At 34.5% G+C, this 16,942-nt stretch overlaps 1 protein-coding gene across 3 annotated transcripts in view; it reads left to right on the top strand.

Annotated features, from left to right (window-relative positions):
• The window catches only part of RABGAP1L (RAB GTPase activating protein 1 like), a 605,798-nt gene that overhangs the window by 109,738 nt on the left and 479,118 nt on the right, over nt 1-16,942 (top strand). For all 3 annotated transcript variants that reach the window (XM_044674101.1, XM_044674102.1, XM_044674100.1), the window contains one exon: nt 5,507-5,600. In XM_044674101.1, coding sequence (XP_044530036.1) covers nt 5,507-5,600 — 94 coding nt within the window. The remainder of the gene's footprint in view (nt 1-5,506; nt 5,601-16,942) is intronic.

Consider the following 16,942-nt stretch of genomic DNA (forward strand, 5'->3'; position numbering starts at 1 on the left):
CTGTACGGCTCTCACGAAATTACATTTTAAAAAATGTGGCATTTTTGGCTCTCACGGCCAAAAAGGTTGCCGACCCCTGATCTATAGGAAGCCTTCCTTAGCTTTTCATAATTCTAGTTCTTTCCCTCTATTATTTATCTTTTTTTATTCGTTATCTCTCTTATTTGGCTGGGAGCTCCTGGAGTCGGGGACTGTCTTTTGCCTTTTATTGTATTTCCATTTCATTGTACAAGGCCTAGTATATAATAGGTGCTTAATGAATGTTTGTTGACTATTAAGTAAACAAATTGCATGGTCACATAGCTAGTAAGTGGAACTTTTAAGATTTGATATCAGGTTCTCTGATACCAAAACATTTTTCCTTTTGTAATGCTATGCTGCCCACTTATGTCAGGTCATTTTCTTTATAAGGCAGTTTCACGGTAGGAATTTTTAGGATAATTTTATGATGAAGTACTGACTTATTACTTAATTCTCGTATGTCATTCCTTTCTGGTTTCATAACCTTTCATTTCCATCTTTACCCAAGCCTGTACCTCAATCCTATAATAAGGCTGACTTTTTTATCCTGTTCATCCCAAACCTACATATTCTATAGTATTATATGACAATATAATATATAATTATATATAACATATATAACACTATATAAATTTGGTAGGATGAAGGAGTTCCAACTGATTGAGGAGAGCAGCTGGATAAAATCTGTTAAATAGTAAGCAATGAGTTTTTATCAGTAATATGATGGATGAATGAAGATTGGCATTGAGTGGATTCCAACAGGGAATAGTGAGTGTATTTTTTCAGCATTATTATTATTAATCAAATTTGAGAATAATAAAAATGTAAGGGACCTACCAATAAGATAAATATGATAAACTGAGGTGGGTAATCTGGAGATATGAACCAAACTAGTATAAGATGAGATTTAAAGAAAACATACTTGTTATAAAATTGCTATGTAATATGTTATTATCTAATATAGTAATATATATAATATATGAAAATATTATTTGGTATATTTATATGCTATTTTGCCTCACACTTGTTAAAATTTGGGAAAATTGTATTACTGACTTCATTGAGCTGTATGCCAAAAATACTCATGGGTACTTCTGGGTCAAAGTGTATTTTAGTCACTTTTTAAAAATGATTCCAAAGTTATTTTGAGAATGATTGTGCCAATGCATAGCTTTACCAATAATACATTACCATACCTGTCTTTCCCCAACATTTTCAATATTGATATTTCCATCTTTTTATTTTTTTTATCTTTGACAAGATGTTTGGTGTGAGGGAAGCCATAGAGTTGTTTTGATTTGTATTTCCTTTTATTAGTGATTTAAAGCATTCTTTCATACGGATGTTATAAGTTATCTTTATGGGGAATGCTTTTGATCTTAAATATTTCTGTTATCTGTATTTTCTGAATATTAGGATCTTAATAGATATTTGATTTAAAGCTTTGTTCTCCCTTCTTGTCCTTTTGTTCATACATTTTTTTCTGTTTTATGTAATTAAGATTATTTTATTTTTTATAATTGCTTGTTTGTTGATTAAGAATTTGTCCCTACTCTGATACCTGTGCCCAGTACATGATCTGTTTATCTTATTTTCTTGTAACATGATATTAAATATTTACGGCATATATCCATTTTGAATATATTGTGGTATATAGTGTAAGGCATAGGCGGCACGCTGTAGTGGGTAGCGATACAGACTTAGAGTCAGGAAGGTGTGTGGTCATTTCCTTTTTCTGACACCCATAGATTGTGATAAACACGTCTTTTAACTTGTTAGGCAGCTCTGTAGGATTATAAATTGATGAGTGCTGGGTTGCGTTGGTAGAGGTATTTCCCCCTCCCAGTAGCTTGATATACTAATGAAATAAGTTTTAGTTATTATCCCATATATCATGTAAAATGTTGATCTAAACCTAATTTTTACTATACTGCTTTCCAGCTTTTCTAGCTATTTTTTCCAGCTAGTTGAATAGGGAATTCTTCCTGGGCAATTTATGTTTTCAGGATTTAGTTATTGAGTTCAGTTAATTCCAATTCTTTATCTATTCTGTATCATTAAACAGAAAGATAAATGAAGGGAAAATAGAAAAATGTGTGAATTGTTGAAGAATTTAGAGCTAAAGGATTATATCATTTATTTAATAGGACCATTAAAGAATACACATATTTCCACTACTACATGGCACCTTAATAGACTCTGTAGTAAGTAGGACACAGAGGAATTCCAAATAAATATAAAAACCATTTCAATAAAAAACCATTAGCAGAGCATAAAATAATATATGAATTGATACAGGGATCACAAACAAATGATACAGTTTAAATAAAGACTTAATAATGAAAACCAGTTTTATTTCTTTCTCCTTTCCTTGAATTCTTCAGTCTAGTGACATTGGCCTCCTGGTTGTTCCTAGCACAAAACACTCCATTTCCTGACTCAATGCATTTTTACTCTCTATCTTCTATCCCTGGAATTCTCTTCTCTTCTATGTCCCTCCTTCTGGTTCCAATTGCTTCCCTCAAATCTTACCATTTTTCAAGGAGCTTTTCTTATACTCTTTGATGCTAATGCCTTTTCTCTGAGATTACTTCCAATTTTTATCCTGTATGGGTTTTTTTTGGTCCATATTTAATTGAATATTTACTCTTCCATCAGATTATGATGAACTTCTTAAGAGCTGGAATCATTGTTGTCTTTCTTTGTATCTATAGTACCTAGCAGAGTTACTTTTCTTATTCTTATTCTTCTTGATTGCGTCAAAGGAGAAATCAGGAACAGTCAGAAAATGACGAGAGAAAAAAGTAATGATGAGACAACATAAAATAATTTCTTGAATGTATCCAAAGGTATACTATATGAAAGAGTATATTCCTTAAAGCATAGAGTAACAAAATAGTAAAAGAAAGATTAGTAAACTGAATATGCAGTTTAAAAAATTAGAAATTCAACTAATCCAAACTAAAGCATAAAAGATGAAGTCTCAAAAATTACAGAAGAAATATGTAAATTAGAAAGTAAAAAGACTGAAACATAGTAACAAAACTAAGAGCTATTTAAAAAAACACTAATGAAATTTATAGATATTTGTCTACCTGAATGAAAAGAAGAGAAAGGAAAAATGATGCTAACAAAAAATGAGTAAGAGGAAATCCTAACTTTAAGAAATCAGAAACAGAAGAAGTAAGCAGAAAAGAAATAAAAAGATTAGAACCTTCTACCCAGATTGATATACTAACAAACTGAGAATTCAAAAGAAGTAAAAAGTTCTTAAAAATCTAAAATACTCAAATCAGCTAAACACCAAATAAGGATCTTATATTATTCAGTCTAGAAAAAGGAAATTGAACTTGCTAAATTGGAATTTCAAAGGAAAAAGCCCTCATCTGGATAGATTTATAAAAAAAAATCTATAAAATTTAAAAGAAGAATGATTACCCACTGTATACAAATTATTCTAAAAAGTTGGAAATAAAACATTTTAAACTAATTTTTTTAAAAATATAGTCTGATGCCTACACATGGGAAGGATCAAGTAAAAGAACTATAGTTCTTTATCACTAATGAATATGGATTCAAAAATTTTAAAGTAGATTGTTACAAAAAGACTATAGCTATTTATAAAAAAAATTATTTATGTGATCAGTTGGATTTTTACCAGAGATATGAGACTAGTTCAACCTTAGGGAAACAATGAACATAATTAATTAAATTAAAAGGAATACTATCTGAAATCTTATAATTATCTTAAAAGATGCTGAAAAATTCTTTGAATAAGTATAACATTTATGTTAAAATTCTGCAAAAGGTAAGCCTACAAGAGTCTTTAAAAAATGAACAAAATATATTTTTCTCAAGTCAAAGAAATGATATTATATGAATAGGAAAACAAACATTAAAATAGAGTTTCTTTGCCACAGACCTCTTGTTTGTAGAGTTATTTTTAGCAAGGGCTAACAACTTAGATGGGAAAATATACTTCTTGATTTCAGCATAACTGACCTCTAAGCATACCTATTTAACTTTATGCATTTGAAAATATGATTCTGAGATGGGCTGTCTAAGCTTTACCAGACTGCCAAAGGGGACCATGACACAAAAAACATAAACAAAACATAAATATAAACAAAAAACAAAACACAAACATTAAGAACCCCTTCATTAGAAGCTCTTGGGGTGTAATGCAAGGTTTCTTTCTTTCCTTTTGGTAACCTGACATAGTTTTAGAAATGTTAACAATAGAAGAAAGATGAGGAAGAAATAAAAGGCTTTTAAAAATGAGAAAAGAGAAGATAAAACTTTTTTTCAATTCAAAAGCAATTTTTCAATTAATGGGATGGGAGAGTTTACTGTAAAAATGCTAGAGAATCAGTAAAGAAACTGAGACAACATTCAATAAAGTAATATGAATCAAAATAAATCTACAAATTAAACAACATATCTACATAGCAATAATAAAAGCTTGAAGGCAGTGCTATAAAGGTATGGACTATTAAAAAATAAATATAAAATGTATAAAATGAATGGGCATCAGCCCACCAGGGCACACTCAACACCTGGATAAATACAATTACTAAAGGTTTCTTAAAGAAGTTAATAAAACTAAATAACTGGAAGGATAGTCAGTGTTTGTGTCTGGGCCATTCTTTTTCAGTAACAGTGATAATAGCAAACAAGTAATTTACACAGAGGGAGCAAAGATAACCATATTCATTTAGAAGAACAAAAGATCTAAAATGTCAAGTGAAATATCAAAATAGGTCAGTATAAACAGGGAATAGGACTTCCAGACCTCAAACTGTTTTTATAAAGCAGAAAACATCAAAGATATTTGATTGTACTTTCCTTTTATTTCTAGTTTTTCCATTGGAATTGAAAAATACATTGGCACATCATAAGTATTTGAGTTATCCTTATCAAATTAAACCATTTGCATGATCTACTTCTAGGAATATAAAGCACTTTTGGGGAGTCATATTGTAAAAGATATTAATATTAATAATAACATTTCAGATATTAATATGCACATATCACACATTCAGGTGTTGGTGTTTTGTGTGTTGCCTGTGAACATGTATGTATATTTAGTGGATCCTAGAGATACATATGTGGGGAACTTTTGTCCATGTACAGTTATTCTTGATTATGACAGGATGAGTTGAATAGAACAATAGATTAGGAGTTCAGAGTTCATAATTTGAATCTCTACTTTCATGATATACTCTAATTTTCTGGGCAGAGCTTGATGATTTAATTTCTAAATTGAAAAATACATACGAGAATTTTCATAAGCAAAAGTTAATGCTTTCAAATTCTTAACATGGGTCACTAGGCATCATTGATGGAAAGTTTATATGGGTTTTTTAAAATTTAGAGATAAAGTGATGTTAACATTTTACTTCCATGTATTTGAATGTACTTCAGTATTGCTTATTTGATAAATCTTTGAATATTTCTGTTTTTTTCTACTCTTTTTTTCTCCCAGAGAGTGATAATGAACTCTCAAGTGGTACAGGTGATGTGTCTAAGGATTGCCCTGAGAAGATCTTGTATTCGTGGGGAGAATTGCTGGGAAGATGGTAAATTTCAATTTTATCCTTTACAACTTAACATCTTCTTATTAAGTTTTCTTTGAGCAGAATTTTGAGGCACAAATTCATTTACTCATATAAATTAAAGCCTTTATGATTATGCTAAAGGTTTGATTACTATATATGAATTTTAAGATGGCAATATATTTAAAATAGCACAGGAAACCATTTACAAATTTATAGCTTTATTTAATATCTGAGCTTGAACATCAACAAAAATATTATCATGATACTTATTTTATTCATTATTCTGCCCTTGTTTTATTCAGAATGGTTTATTGCATGTTTATTGCCAAAATACTTTAGTTCTCATAGAAACTAATTAACTTGTACTAGATTTACCCATACTCGACTAAATGTGTTTGTTTCTGGTGTTTTTACCTGCTACATCCAATGCTTCCCTCTCACCTCCAGTTTATAAAAGGACAGCTTCAGTCTTTTCGACTGTGGAATAAGTTGTTGTTAGAAGTAAATTTCCCTCTACTTTGTAATTTATGTTAATTTCTAGTCTCAGAATTTCGGCTTGGAAAGACTTAAAAAAAATTTCTCTGAGAACCATTATAAATTTCTTATCTTATTGCAGATAGAAGTAAATAGTAACATCTTAAAAAAGAGATTACTATCTTGGATAACTCAAAAATAAATTTTTATAAAGAAAACCTTTTAATATTCACTGAGCAGACAATGATTAAGTAGAGACTATATACCCCATCTTTCCCTGCATCCAAAGCCTCTGTATTCCACAGTAGGTCCTCAGTAAGTATTGATTTATATTTGAATCCATAAATATTTCTCTATATTTAATGGCATATAAGCCATCTGATTAAGTTTTTCTTTGAAGGGTTTTAGAGGAAGATTCACATATCACAGTAGTATAAATTATGGAAGAAAGTAGATACATGCCACCTTTAATAAACTTCACATAATTTTACAGTCCCTTTGCATTTATTTTTAGTTTTTTTCTAACAATTCCAGTCCAGGAAGGAAGGAAACACATTTGGGGAGCATTGGTCACATTCCAATCTTAAAGCAGGGTTCAAGAAATTCACTTGTAATTGCTCTTAAGTCTTTATTCAAAAACTATTCAGGGCTACCCACCCTATTAAAAAGAAAATAAAAACTTTACCCTGCATTTTACAATCAATACTTTGTATTGATTCCAAGGCAGAAAAGCAATAAGGACTAGGTAATAGGGGTTAAGTGGCTTGTGAAGGGTCACACAGCTGGGATTTGAACCCAGGACCCATCATCTCTAGACCTGGCTCTCAATCCACTAAGCCAACTGCGTGTTCCCTGCCCCATTTTTTAGAAGGAAAAGAATGGAAATAGAATAAGATTAATTAACTTACAGAAGAATTTTTAGAATTTCATTGAAGCTACAGGTAAAAAACCAAAACTCCAAAACTTTAGTGAGCCACACACAGACAAAACTTCCTTCACTACTTCCAAGTTTTAGAAAACAAAACAAAATATATTTCTTTGTTGGTGATAGAGCTTGAAATAGCAAGAAGATAAAATGATGATTCATAGAATGAAGCAGAGGAACCTTCTTTCTCTTCTCTTTTAGTTCCTTGCCTATCAACATGCAGTTCTTTCTTATTTAAACATACACATAACACACACACGCCTAAATTCTTCTATTTTGCTGCCCTTTCGAGTCACCATCAGCTGTGTCTTTTAATTTCAGTGCCAATTTTTAAAATAATTGGTCCACCTCCACTGCCTGCATTCTTTCACCATGTATTTTCTCCTTAGTTCCATGAAATCTCTTTTCTCTTTACTGAAACGTACATTCCTGAAGGTTAGCAAGGACTTTTTTGTTCCTGTGTTTTGTCCTTGTTTTTTCTCTTTCTTTTTTCTCCTTGGCCACCTGTAATACTTGATATTGTTAACACATGAATCCTTGAAACTTTACCCTTCTTGTGGGGACATATTGATGCTGCATTATTCTGATTTTCCTTCTCTTTCTTCTGCACCCTCCTTTCTGGTTCTTTAGTCTTCAGTAAGAGTTTCTAAAGATGAATGTCCCCACAAGACTGAGTCATTAGGGCTTTTTTTCTCCTCACTCTTTCCTATGGAGAATTCTTACCATGTATGGTTTCACCTATCTCTCTTTTAATAATCATATTCTCATCTCTGGCTCTGGTCTTTGGCCTGTATTTTCAGTTACCTTTAGAATATCACTTTTCAGATCAATGGTTTTTATCCTTTATTATGTCAAAGACCTCATTGGCAGTCTGGGAAAGTCTCTGTATCTCTTCTCAGAAGAATTTTTTAAATGAACAAAATCAAATCTATGGGTTTACAAAGGAAACCAAATATATTGAAATACAGTCATCAAAATATTAAAAATAAGCTAGATCATAGATCCAGGTAAATTAGGTTGTTTTTGTTGTTCAGTTGTGTCTGAGTCTTTGTAGCCTTATTTGGAGTTTTCTTGACAAAAATATTGGAGTGGTTTGCCATTTCCTTCTTGAGCTCATTTTAAAGACAAGGAAGCTGAGGAAAACAGGGTTAAGTGACTTGCTTCAGAGCATACAGCATCTTAGGTCAGATCTGAATTCACAAAAATGAGTCTTCTCTCTACTGTACCATGTACCTATGCCCCATATATGTTGAGGAACAAAGTCAATGCCCAATTCATTTTTAAAAAGTGCTTCCCCAGATGCCCTGCTTCTCAGTTATTAATAGTTTATCTAGATATAAATCATATATACTCATCTATAAAATGAATTGGAGAAGGAAATTGCAAATTACTGCAATATCTTCCAAGAAAATCCAAAAGGGTTCATGGAGAGTGAGACATGACTGATACATGAACAATAATAGCACCTTATTTTTATATGAAATAAAAAGTTACGGTGTATACTTTGTATTTGTTCACTCTAATTAAAAGATTAGAAAAGTTTTGTTTTATACTTTGTTGAACTTGTGGAATTAAGCATGTGTTATAACCAGTTGTATGTTTTCAAGGATCCTGATAACAGCAGATGATGTTGTTGAAATATTGTCCTTATGTACTCAGAATTTTACCAGAAATATTTAAAGCAGTAACAATTAAAAAATATCATTTGTATTTATCTTTCTTCATTATCAGGGTACTCTACTAGCATTAGGCATAAAATCTTATTTTTGATGACCTGTTAAGTAATATAGATGCTGTTTGTAATGTAGTTGTTGTTACAGGGTTGCCAGGATAACCAAGAAATTAGAGATGTTAATCTGCCAGTTTTACGAGTAACCTAGTTCTTTTCCAGTAGCATTTAGTAAAGCTAAATTGTGGCTTGATTTTTACAAGAGGGTAAATGAGATAGTTTTACAAAGCCTGGCCAAACAGATGGCTGAGGGACAACTGAAAGCTGTTATGTTGACCCTGTTATATAGGGACAAGAAGCAAACTTATATTTATTTATTCACTTTATTAAGATTTTGAGTAGGGATCCCTAGCTATTGAACCAGCCAGTGCTTGGTAATTGTTCAGGTATTAGAGAAAGAGGAGCTACTCTATTGGTGATAATCAATTGGGGTATGAAGAAGAGGAGAGTACAGAAGAGAAGGAATAATAAAAATGTAAACTGTATCATGGCTATTTTGAAGATAAGGTACAACTAACAAAAATATTCCAGTATTCTAGTTATCTGTGCAATCATACACACTGATGTGCACTTAAGCACAAGGCTTCCAACTAATTCCTTAGTGGTAAACAACACATTAATGTGAGCATATACAGAATTCTTAAGAGATCTTAATGGTTGGGGATGTTATCCTTTTAGCAATTAGATTTTGTATTGTGTAATAGACACATACACATATGCCTGTATGTTCACATTTATTTTGGAAGAAACATTAACTCGTGCACAAATACACATACAGAGACACATTCACATCATTGCTATATTCAGTTGAACATTTATTAAGCACTTTAGAGTGTGTAAGCATTGTTACATTCAGTTGAACCAACAATTATTAAAAACATTCATAATATGTAAGCACTGTGTTAGTTTCTGGCAATATGGCCTTATACTTTGAGAGGTTACAGCCTAAAAGAATTATAGTCTAGAAGGGAATTCTGAAAATGTTTCAATATTCTTTATCTGTAACACCCCAACCTATTAACATTTTTAATAAACATAAATCTATTTGCTCTTCTTTTTTCCTCTCACTGTAATAAAAAAGTGAATAAAAAAACAAATTGCATGTCTTTTCTTCAAAACACTTTCTTTACAAGAAATTTTAAAAGAAGATAATGTTTTCTTCTTCCCATTTTGAAGATGAAGAAACTGAGATTTCGAGGAATTCAGTGACTTGTCTGTTATAATATAGCTAGTCAAATAAAATATTAAGTACTGTAAGATTTAAATTAATGTCCAATACTTCAAGTATTATTTTATAAAGTTTATTATCTGGCAAAATAGAACCATGTGATGAAGTTTTTCTACCTGCTTAAAAATCCTGCTCCATCAAAGCAGCAATAGGAAGGAAAGAGAGTGAGAGGTGGGGCTACACCCAATTTCTATCCTGTCTACTTCAGCCACATAAGGACAGGAAATGAGTAGGGTCCTGGGAATCATAGTTTTGCTGGGGATCATAGTTTTTAGGGTAACATGTTCTAATTACACAGTAGTTAACACATGGCAGGCCTTGGGGATACAAAGCAAAGCATGTTATTCATTCTCAAGGAACTTACCTCCATCCTAACTCTTTCTTTCCTTCTCATAAATGGAAGGTAATCTTAGGGGGAAGATACTTGCAGATGGAGGTGGTGATGAGGGACTGAGAAAGTCTTACAATAAGTGAGATTTGAGTTGTCTGTTGAAAGAAGCCAGGGAAGGCAAGAGGTGGAGGTAGAGAAAAAGAAAGAGCATTGCAGTCATGGGGGACAACCTTTGAAACAGCATGAAACTGGACTATGGAGTATTGTGTTCCAGGGACAGCAAGGAGGTCCCTGTTGGTGGATTGTAGATTATAGGGAAATAAAGTGTAAGAAGACTGGAAAAAGAGGTAGTGATGAGATTGTAAAGGGCCTTAATAGCTAGAGAAAAGATTTTTACATTTGACTTGCCAAGCAGCTGGTAGCCCCTGGAGTTTATTGAGAGAGAGGAAGGAAGGAAGGAAGGAAGGAAGGGAAGGAAGGGAAGGAGGGAGAGAGAGAGAGAGAGAGAGAGAGAGAGAGAGAGAGAGAGAGAGAGAGAGAGAGAGAGAGAGAGAGAGAGAGAGAGAGAGAATGAAAGGGGGACAGATAAGGAGAGTAACATAAGAGCCCTCTAAGTTGAGGATGGACTGGAATTGGGAGAGACTTGAGTCAGGGAGACCAAGTAGCAGGTTATTGTAGTAGTTCAGGTGAGAGATAATAAGGACTCTTACCAAGGTGGTAGCTTTGTTAGTAGAGAAGTATGTTGTGAAGGTAACATAGGGGATATGTGAGGTACTTGTGGGTGAGAAGAGCAAGGATTTGAAGATGACTGAGGCTGAAAGTCTAGATGTGGTAAAAGATATATTTTAATAGTATTAAACATAACATCCTCTTTATGAAAGATGACTTATTAAGTAATGGAGTTACTGTATGTAATGTAGTCACTGTAGTTTTGCCAGGACATCCAAAGAAATTAGGAATATGAATCTGGTGGTGACCTAAACAGTAATAGGGAAGTTGGGAAGGGAGTGTTTTGAGAAAAAAAAAAGCTATTAAATTTTTTGGTACACGCTAAGTTTGAGATGTGTTTAGAACATTCAGTTTGAGATGTCTAAAAGGTAATTGGTTATTTAAGAATGGAACTCAGGAAGGAGATTAGGGCTAAATATATAGATCTGGAAGTCATCTGCATAGAGATAATTGATCCCCTGAAATGAGCTCACCATCAGAGACAATAGAAAGAGAAAGGGAAAAGGGCTCAGGATAGAGCCTTGGGAGACCCTCATTGTTAGTGAGAGGGACTTGGATATAGATCCAGCAAAGAAGACTGAAAATGAGAGGTTAGCCAAGCAGGAGGAAAACCTATAAAGAACAGTGTCATAAAAACCCAGAGTGAAATGAGTATTTAGGTAAAGAGGGTGATTGACAGTTGCACATGTTTGAGAAAAGGACCTTAGATTTGGCTGAGATCATTAGTTATTTTGGAGAAAGCAGCTACGGTTGAATGGTGAGTTCAAAGGCCAGATTGCAGAGGGTTTAGAAGCTGCAGCTAGTGTATATGACTTTAACAGATGTTTAGGCAACAAAGGGATTAGAGATACAGGATTAAAGCTAGGAGTTATGGTTGGATTGAGATTAAACACACACACACACACACACACACACACACACACACACACACACACACCCAGCTAGGNCACACACACACACACACACACACACACACACACACACACACACACACGCCCAGCTAGGTTGCTCAGTTGATTGAAAGCCAGACTTAGAGATGTGAGGTCGTGTGTTCAAATGTGATCTCAGACACTATCCTAGTTCTGTGATCATAGGCATGTTTCCTTAACCTCTATGCCTTGTCCTTATCACTTTTCTGCATGGAACCAATACACAGTATTGATTCTAAGTCAGAAAGTAAGAGTTTAGAAAAAACCAAATGGGATTCCTGGGCATGTTTGTAGGGAGCTGAGAAAGTGACAACTGATAGTGAAAGGCTAAAAATTAGAGTGAGGATAGAGGGGGCATTCTTCTGGACAAGATTGGAGCAAATGTGAACAATGGTGAATGGTGATGGGTTTGCCTTGGCAAGCAGAAGGGCTAACTTTCTATGTGCTAGAGTGGTGAAGAAGAAGATGGGGTGAGGAGGAGCCAGAGTGATTGAGTGACCTAAGGTGAGGGAGGAAGAAAAAAGAAGTATTCATCAATTCATACCCAGACTTCCCTATTCCAAATTTAGCACCCTTTCAGCTATGCCTCATTACTTCCTGACATCACCTCTTTAATAGTTTCTTCCAAAGGGCAATGGAGAGAAACATGATCATAATATTTTAAAAGACAGGAATGGACAGCTTACAGATGTAGCAGTCATTTCAAAATCAGAAGAAAGGTCGGTTCAAATACTAAATTAGAAGGATAAATATGAGACGATTATACTTTTACATTATAACAACAACTAAGCCTTAACCTCTTAAATGTCAAATCCCCCAAATGGGAAGACAAAAGTGAAAACATTGACTTCATCATAAGATCCTAGAAAGATTTATCTTAAATAAGAGTTATCACAACAAATAGCCTAAAAGAATCCAGAAGCTCTCTTAACTTAATGATCAAAGAAAATCTCAAAAAAGTTCTATGGAGGAGATGACCCTCTAGAGCAGTGATGGACAAACTTTTTAAAGAGGGGGGCCAAAGGAAAGGAAATGCTCATCTCTCATTCTGTTTCTAAGGCAACTCTTTCAAAGTTTCATTGTATTGTATCCTACTCATTGTATTTGTCAGATTAGGAATGATGTCTTGGGCCAGATAGAACATTTCAGGGGGCTGCATCTGCCTTCAGGGGTAGTTTGCCCATCACTGCTCTAGAGAAATTAGCATGATATGTAGGATGAGAACAATTGATTGATTATCATTATAATAACTAATGTACAAGAATGAAGAATAGCTAAGATAATAAATTTAGGAATATGTATGAAAGGAAGTGTGTGGTTCATTCAGTAAGCATTTATTATTTGCAACCCTGAGCCTAGGGATCCCTTAGGTATTGAAGATTCAGAGACAAAAATTCATTAGTCTCTGCCCTCAGGGAACTTATATTCTCTTCCTAGAAAAACTGAACACAGGATTGATAGAAAGAACTGTCAGCAAGATGGAAGATATTAGTAATGATGAGGATCAGGATAAGTATCCTATGAGAGATAAGCTTTTAGGCAAGTGCTAGGGGTTCTGATAGGTGGAGTTGAAGAGAGAATGGGAGGCATAGAAGAAGAGCAGAGGGCCCAGAGTAGAGGGATGCACCCAACACATTTTGGGAGGGTATGTAAATAAAGACCCCAAAAAAGAGGATTGAGGCATAACCACATGGGCAAGAGAGAACCACAGACTTGGCTCATTCAAACTAGATGGTTAGCTACCCTTTGAACTAATCCATGTAATATCAATTTCCGACAAGAAGATAGAGAACAGGATGGGTGACAACCAGCAGTTTGGAATTTAGAACTTACCCAGAAGCCATGAGCCAAGGGGCAAAAAAAGGCAGTTGCTGCCAGCACTATAAAAAGGCAGGAGCTGAATCAAATGCTCTCTCACTCATGAGAAGGGGACCCCTGGGTAGGCCAATCAACCTGCTTAAGTTACCTGTATCCTGTTTCATTGATTACCACACCAACTACAGAATAGAGCTGAGATATATATCAATAACCTGTATATCAAGAAGAACATCAACCTCAATCCCCTGGTCAGGGCCAAAGGTGCTTGGCCTGACCAGGGCCAGAGAGAGGAATCTCTCCAGCCAACAGTTACAACCTGATTATTCATTGACCAACAAATCTGACCATCTATAGTCTAGCATAGATTCCCAACACCTTCTTCCTTCACCCTGATTCCTTCCCCTGAGTTGATTGCAATTAAATCCATAAAGCCTAATTAGGTGAAGGCTGTTGTTATTCTAAAGATTAGTTTGATATCCTTTGCATCTAAGGGGAAAGGAAATACTCAGGCAGAGACAAAGTCTCAGTCATCCAGTTATCTACTTATTAACATTTATCCACTGATCATCAACATTCTCCATGGTCTTAACCCCTGGACAAGTAACCAGAGAAGCTGTGTGATTCAATTCACAGCTCCTCACTTAATCACTTAGTTCAGGGCACTTTTAGGTGGGGTTTGGTGTTCAGCTGAGCTTCAAATATTGTGGGACCTAGTGTTTACCACCACAACTTGGTGTTCACTTAGGCTTCTCATCCGCACTCAGCTTAGGTCTTTATACCGTCTGAAGACCTTGGGCCATTTCTCTATCAGGCCCTATCCATTAGCACCACACCACTCATATTTTCCATCAGTGTATAGATTTTAGTTAGGTATTGATAGTGAGCTGGAAGCAAAGCAATTATGTTTGTAAATCAGAGGTGTGAATCAGAATCAAATCCTTATTGGCTTAGAAAACCAAGATTGAACATTATCCATGTTGTATTCTTATTTATCTTGAGAAACATTTCCTACTTGCATTTTAGTCTGGTTTCCTCCAAACTTGACACCTCTGTTTTATATGATCCTAAAGTACTTCACCTCTACAAAAATACTTCATGTCTTTGAAATATGTAACACATGATTTCAGAGGAACCAAAAGTGCATGTTAATGCCAAGGTACATAAATAATTAGTAAACTGTAGCACATTACTCCTTAGGATGAATGAGATGAATGAGATATCACCTGAAAAGCATTATCAAGGGTGCGTGCCTGTGTGTGTGTGTGTGTGTGTGTGTGTGTGTGTGTGTGTGTGTGTGAGAGAGAGAGAGAGAGAGAGAGAGAGAGAGAGAGAGAGAGAGTGTCACCTAACTCTAGCCCTTACTGCTCTTCTGCCTTAGAACCAAAACTCATTATTGATTTTTAAGGCAGAAGGAAAGGATTATTTAAAAAAAAATAGAAGCCTAAGGTGCTCCAGAACAAGGGAGATGGTAGCCCTGCTGTACTCTTTTCTGGTTGGCCATATCCAAAATATTGTGTTTGGATCCAGGTATGAGATTTTTAGGGAGCATTTTGATGACTTGTATATTCCGCAAAAGATAATTAGGTGACTAAGATGCTTAGAGCCCTGGAGACCATGCCATGTGATGGGGATGTTTGACCTAGAAAAGCAAAGACTTAGGGGGAACACAAGAGCTACCTTCAAGTATTTGACACATGAAGAGAAATTAGCTTCTATTTTTTATAAACAGATTTCATCCCAGTTTAGTTTTCTAAACAGAGTCATAAAAAGACAAGGAAACATTAAAAGCAAACACTAAATCATCACCTCTGAATGGTTGCACTTATTGGTTACAAAAATGTTTATAATGTAGAAAAAGATACGCTGTTGTTTACATGAACAAAATAGTGTGTAAAACAACTGAAGACAAACTGTGGACACATCAACATCTGGTGAATACATGGATAGTAGCCCGTGGACTTGTCATGTGAATTTCCAACCTACAACAGCCTTAGCGAACTATCTTCAACTATTCCATGGAATTTAGCCCTGTGTGTGAAGTGTGCCACATTACATCAGCTACTTTAAAGTAAAATGGGCAAAGTAAAATGCCATTTACTCAATAATTCCTCCTTTTTGAATTAATTCTCTGTGTACCCTTATCAACTACCCTCCTTTCAGCAGGAAAAAAGGATGCTAATTTAGCTCAGAGAGCAGCATTAATTGTACAGGTTGATGAGAAGCAGGTTTTGGTCCCCTATAAAGAAAAACTTCATAATTCAAACTATCTGTAAGATGAAAAATGCCTTGGCCCAATAATACCACTATGAGGCATATGCCCCCAAAAGATCAAGACCAGAGGAAAAGGACCCACAATACTTAGCTGTTTACAGCAACATTTCTTGTAGTAAAGAACAGGAACAAATTAGGTGTGTGGCTGTCGAGGAATGGCTTTACAAACTATGAAGATAATAGAAGTTATTTTGCTATAGGATATAATAAAAGAGACCAAATTCTGAGAAGATCTGGATGAACTGATGGAGAATAAAGTGAGCAGAACTAGGAAAAAGACTTTATATCATAACACCCATGTTGTAAAAGCCAACAATATAATGTTTATATAATGACAATAATACAATAAAGAAAAACTACCTTATTTATCAGTCAACAAGCATTTATTAAATAAGATCTTGATGATACTAAGACAGCAAATGAAACAATCCCTTGATCGATTATGACTTGCAGAATCCTGAAGATGAATCATGCTTCCCACTTCTTGGCAGAGAAGAGATTGACTGTAGGTACAGAATGAGACTTACATTTTCAGAAAGGACAAACACATGAATTTGTTTTCCTTGACTATTTTTATTTGTTAGAAGGGGAAACTTTGCATTGAATTCCCAGTGCTTCACAGAGTGCCTGACACAGATATGATTGTTGTAAACTCAAATTAAATGATTGTTAACTGACTGCTTGCCTGACACAAAGAACTATGATACAAATCACAATATTATTAAGTTGTGGGAGAGGTTTTAGCAGGGATGTTTTACTTATGTAACTGGAGGAATCAAGTAATGTTTTGTGGAGCAGGTAGCACTTCTGCTGGGTCCTCAAGGGAAGAATTTCAATAATTAGGTAATGTGGAGGGAGAACATTCCATGCATGGAGGAGAGAGTATGTGAGGGTACAGAATCAGGGTGGTTCAGAATTGTGAAGAATTG

Source organism: Gracilinanus agilis, chromosome 4, assembly GCF_016433145.1.
Source record: "Gracilinanus agilis isolate LMUSP501 chromosome 4, AgileGrace, whole genome shotgun sequence".
Classification (NCBI taxonomy): domain Eukaryota; kingdom Metazoa; phylum Chordata; class Mammalia; order Didelphimorphia; family Didelphidae; genus Gracilinanus; species Gracilinanus agilis.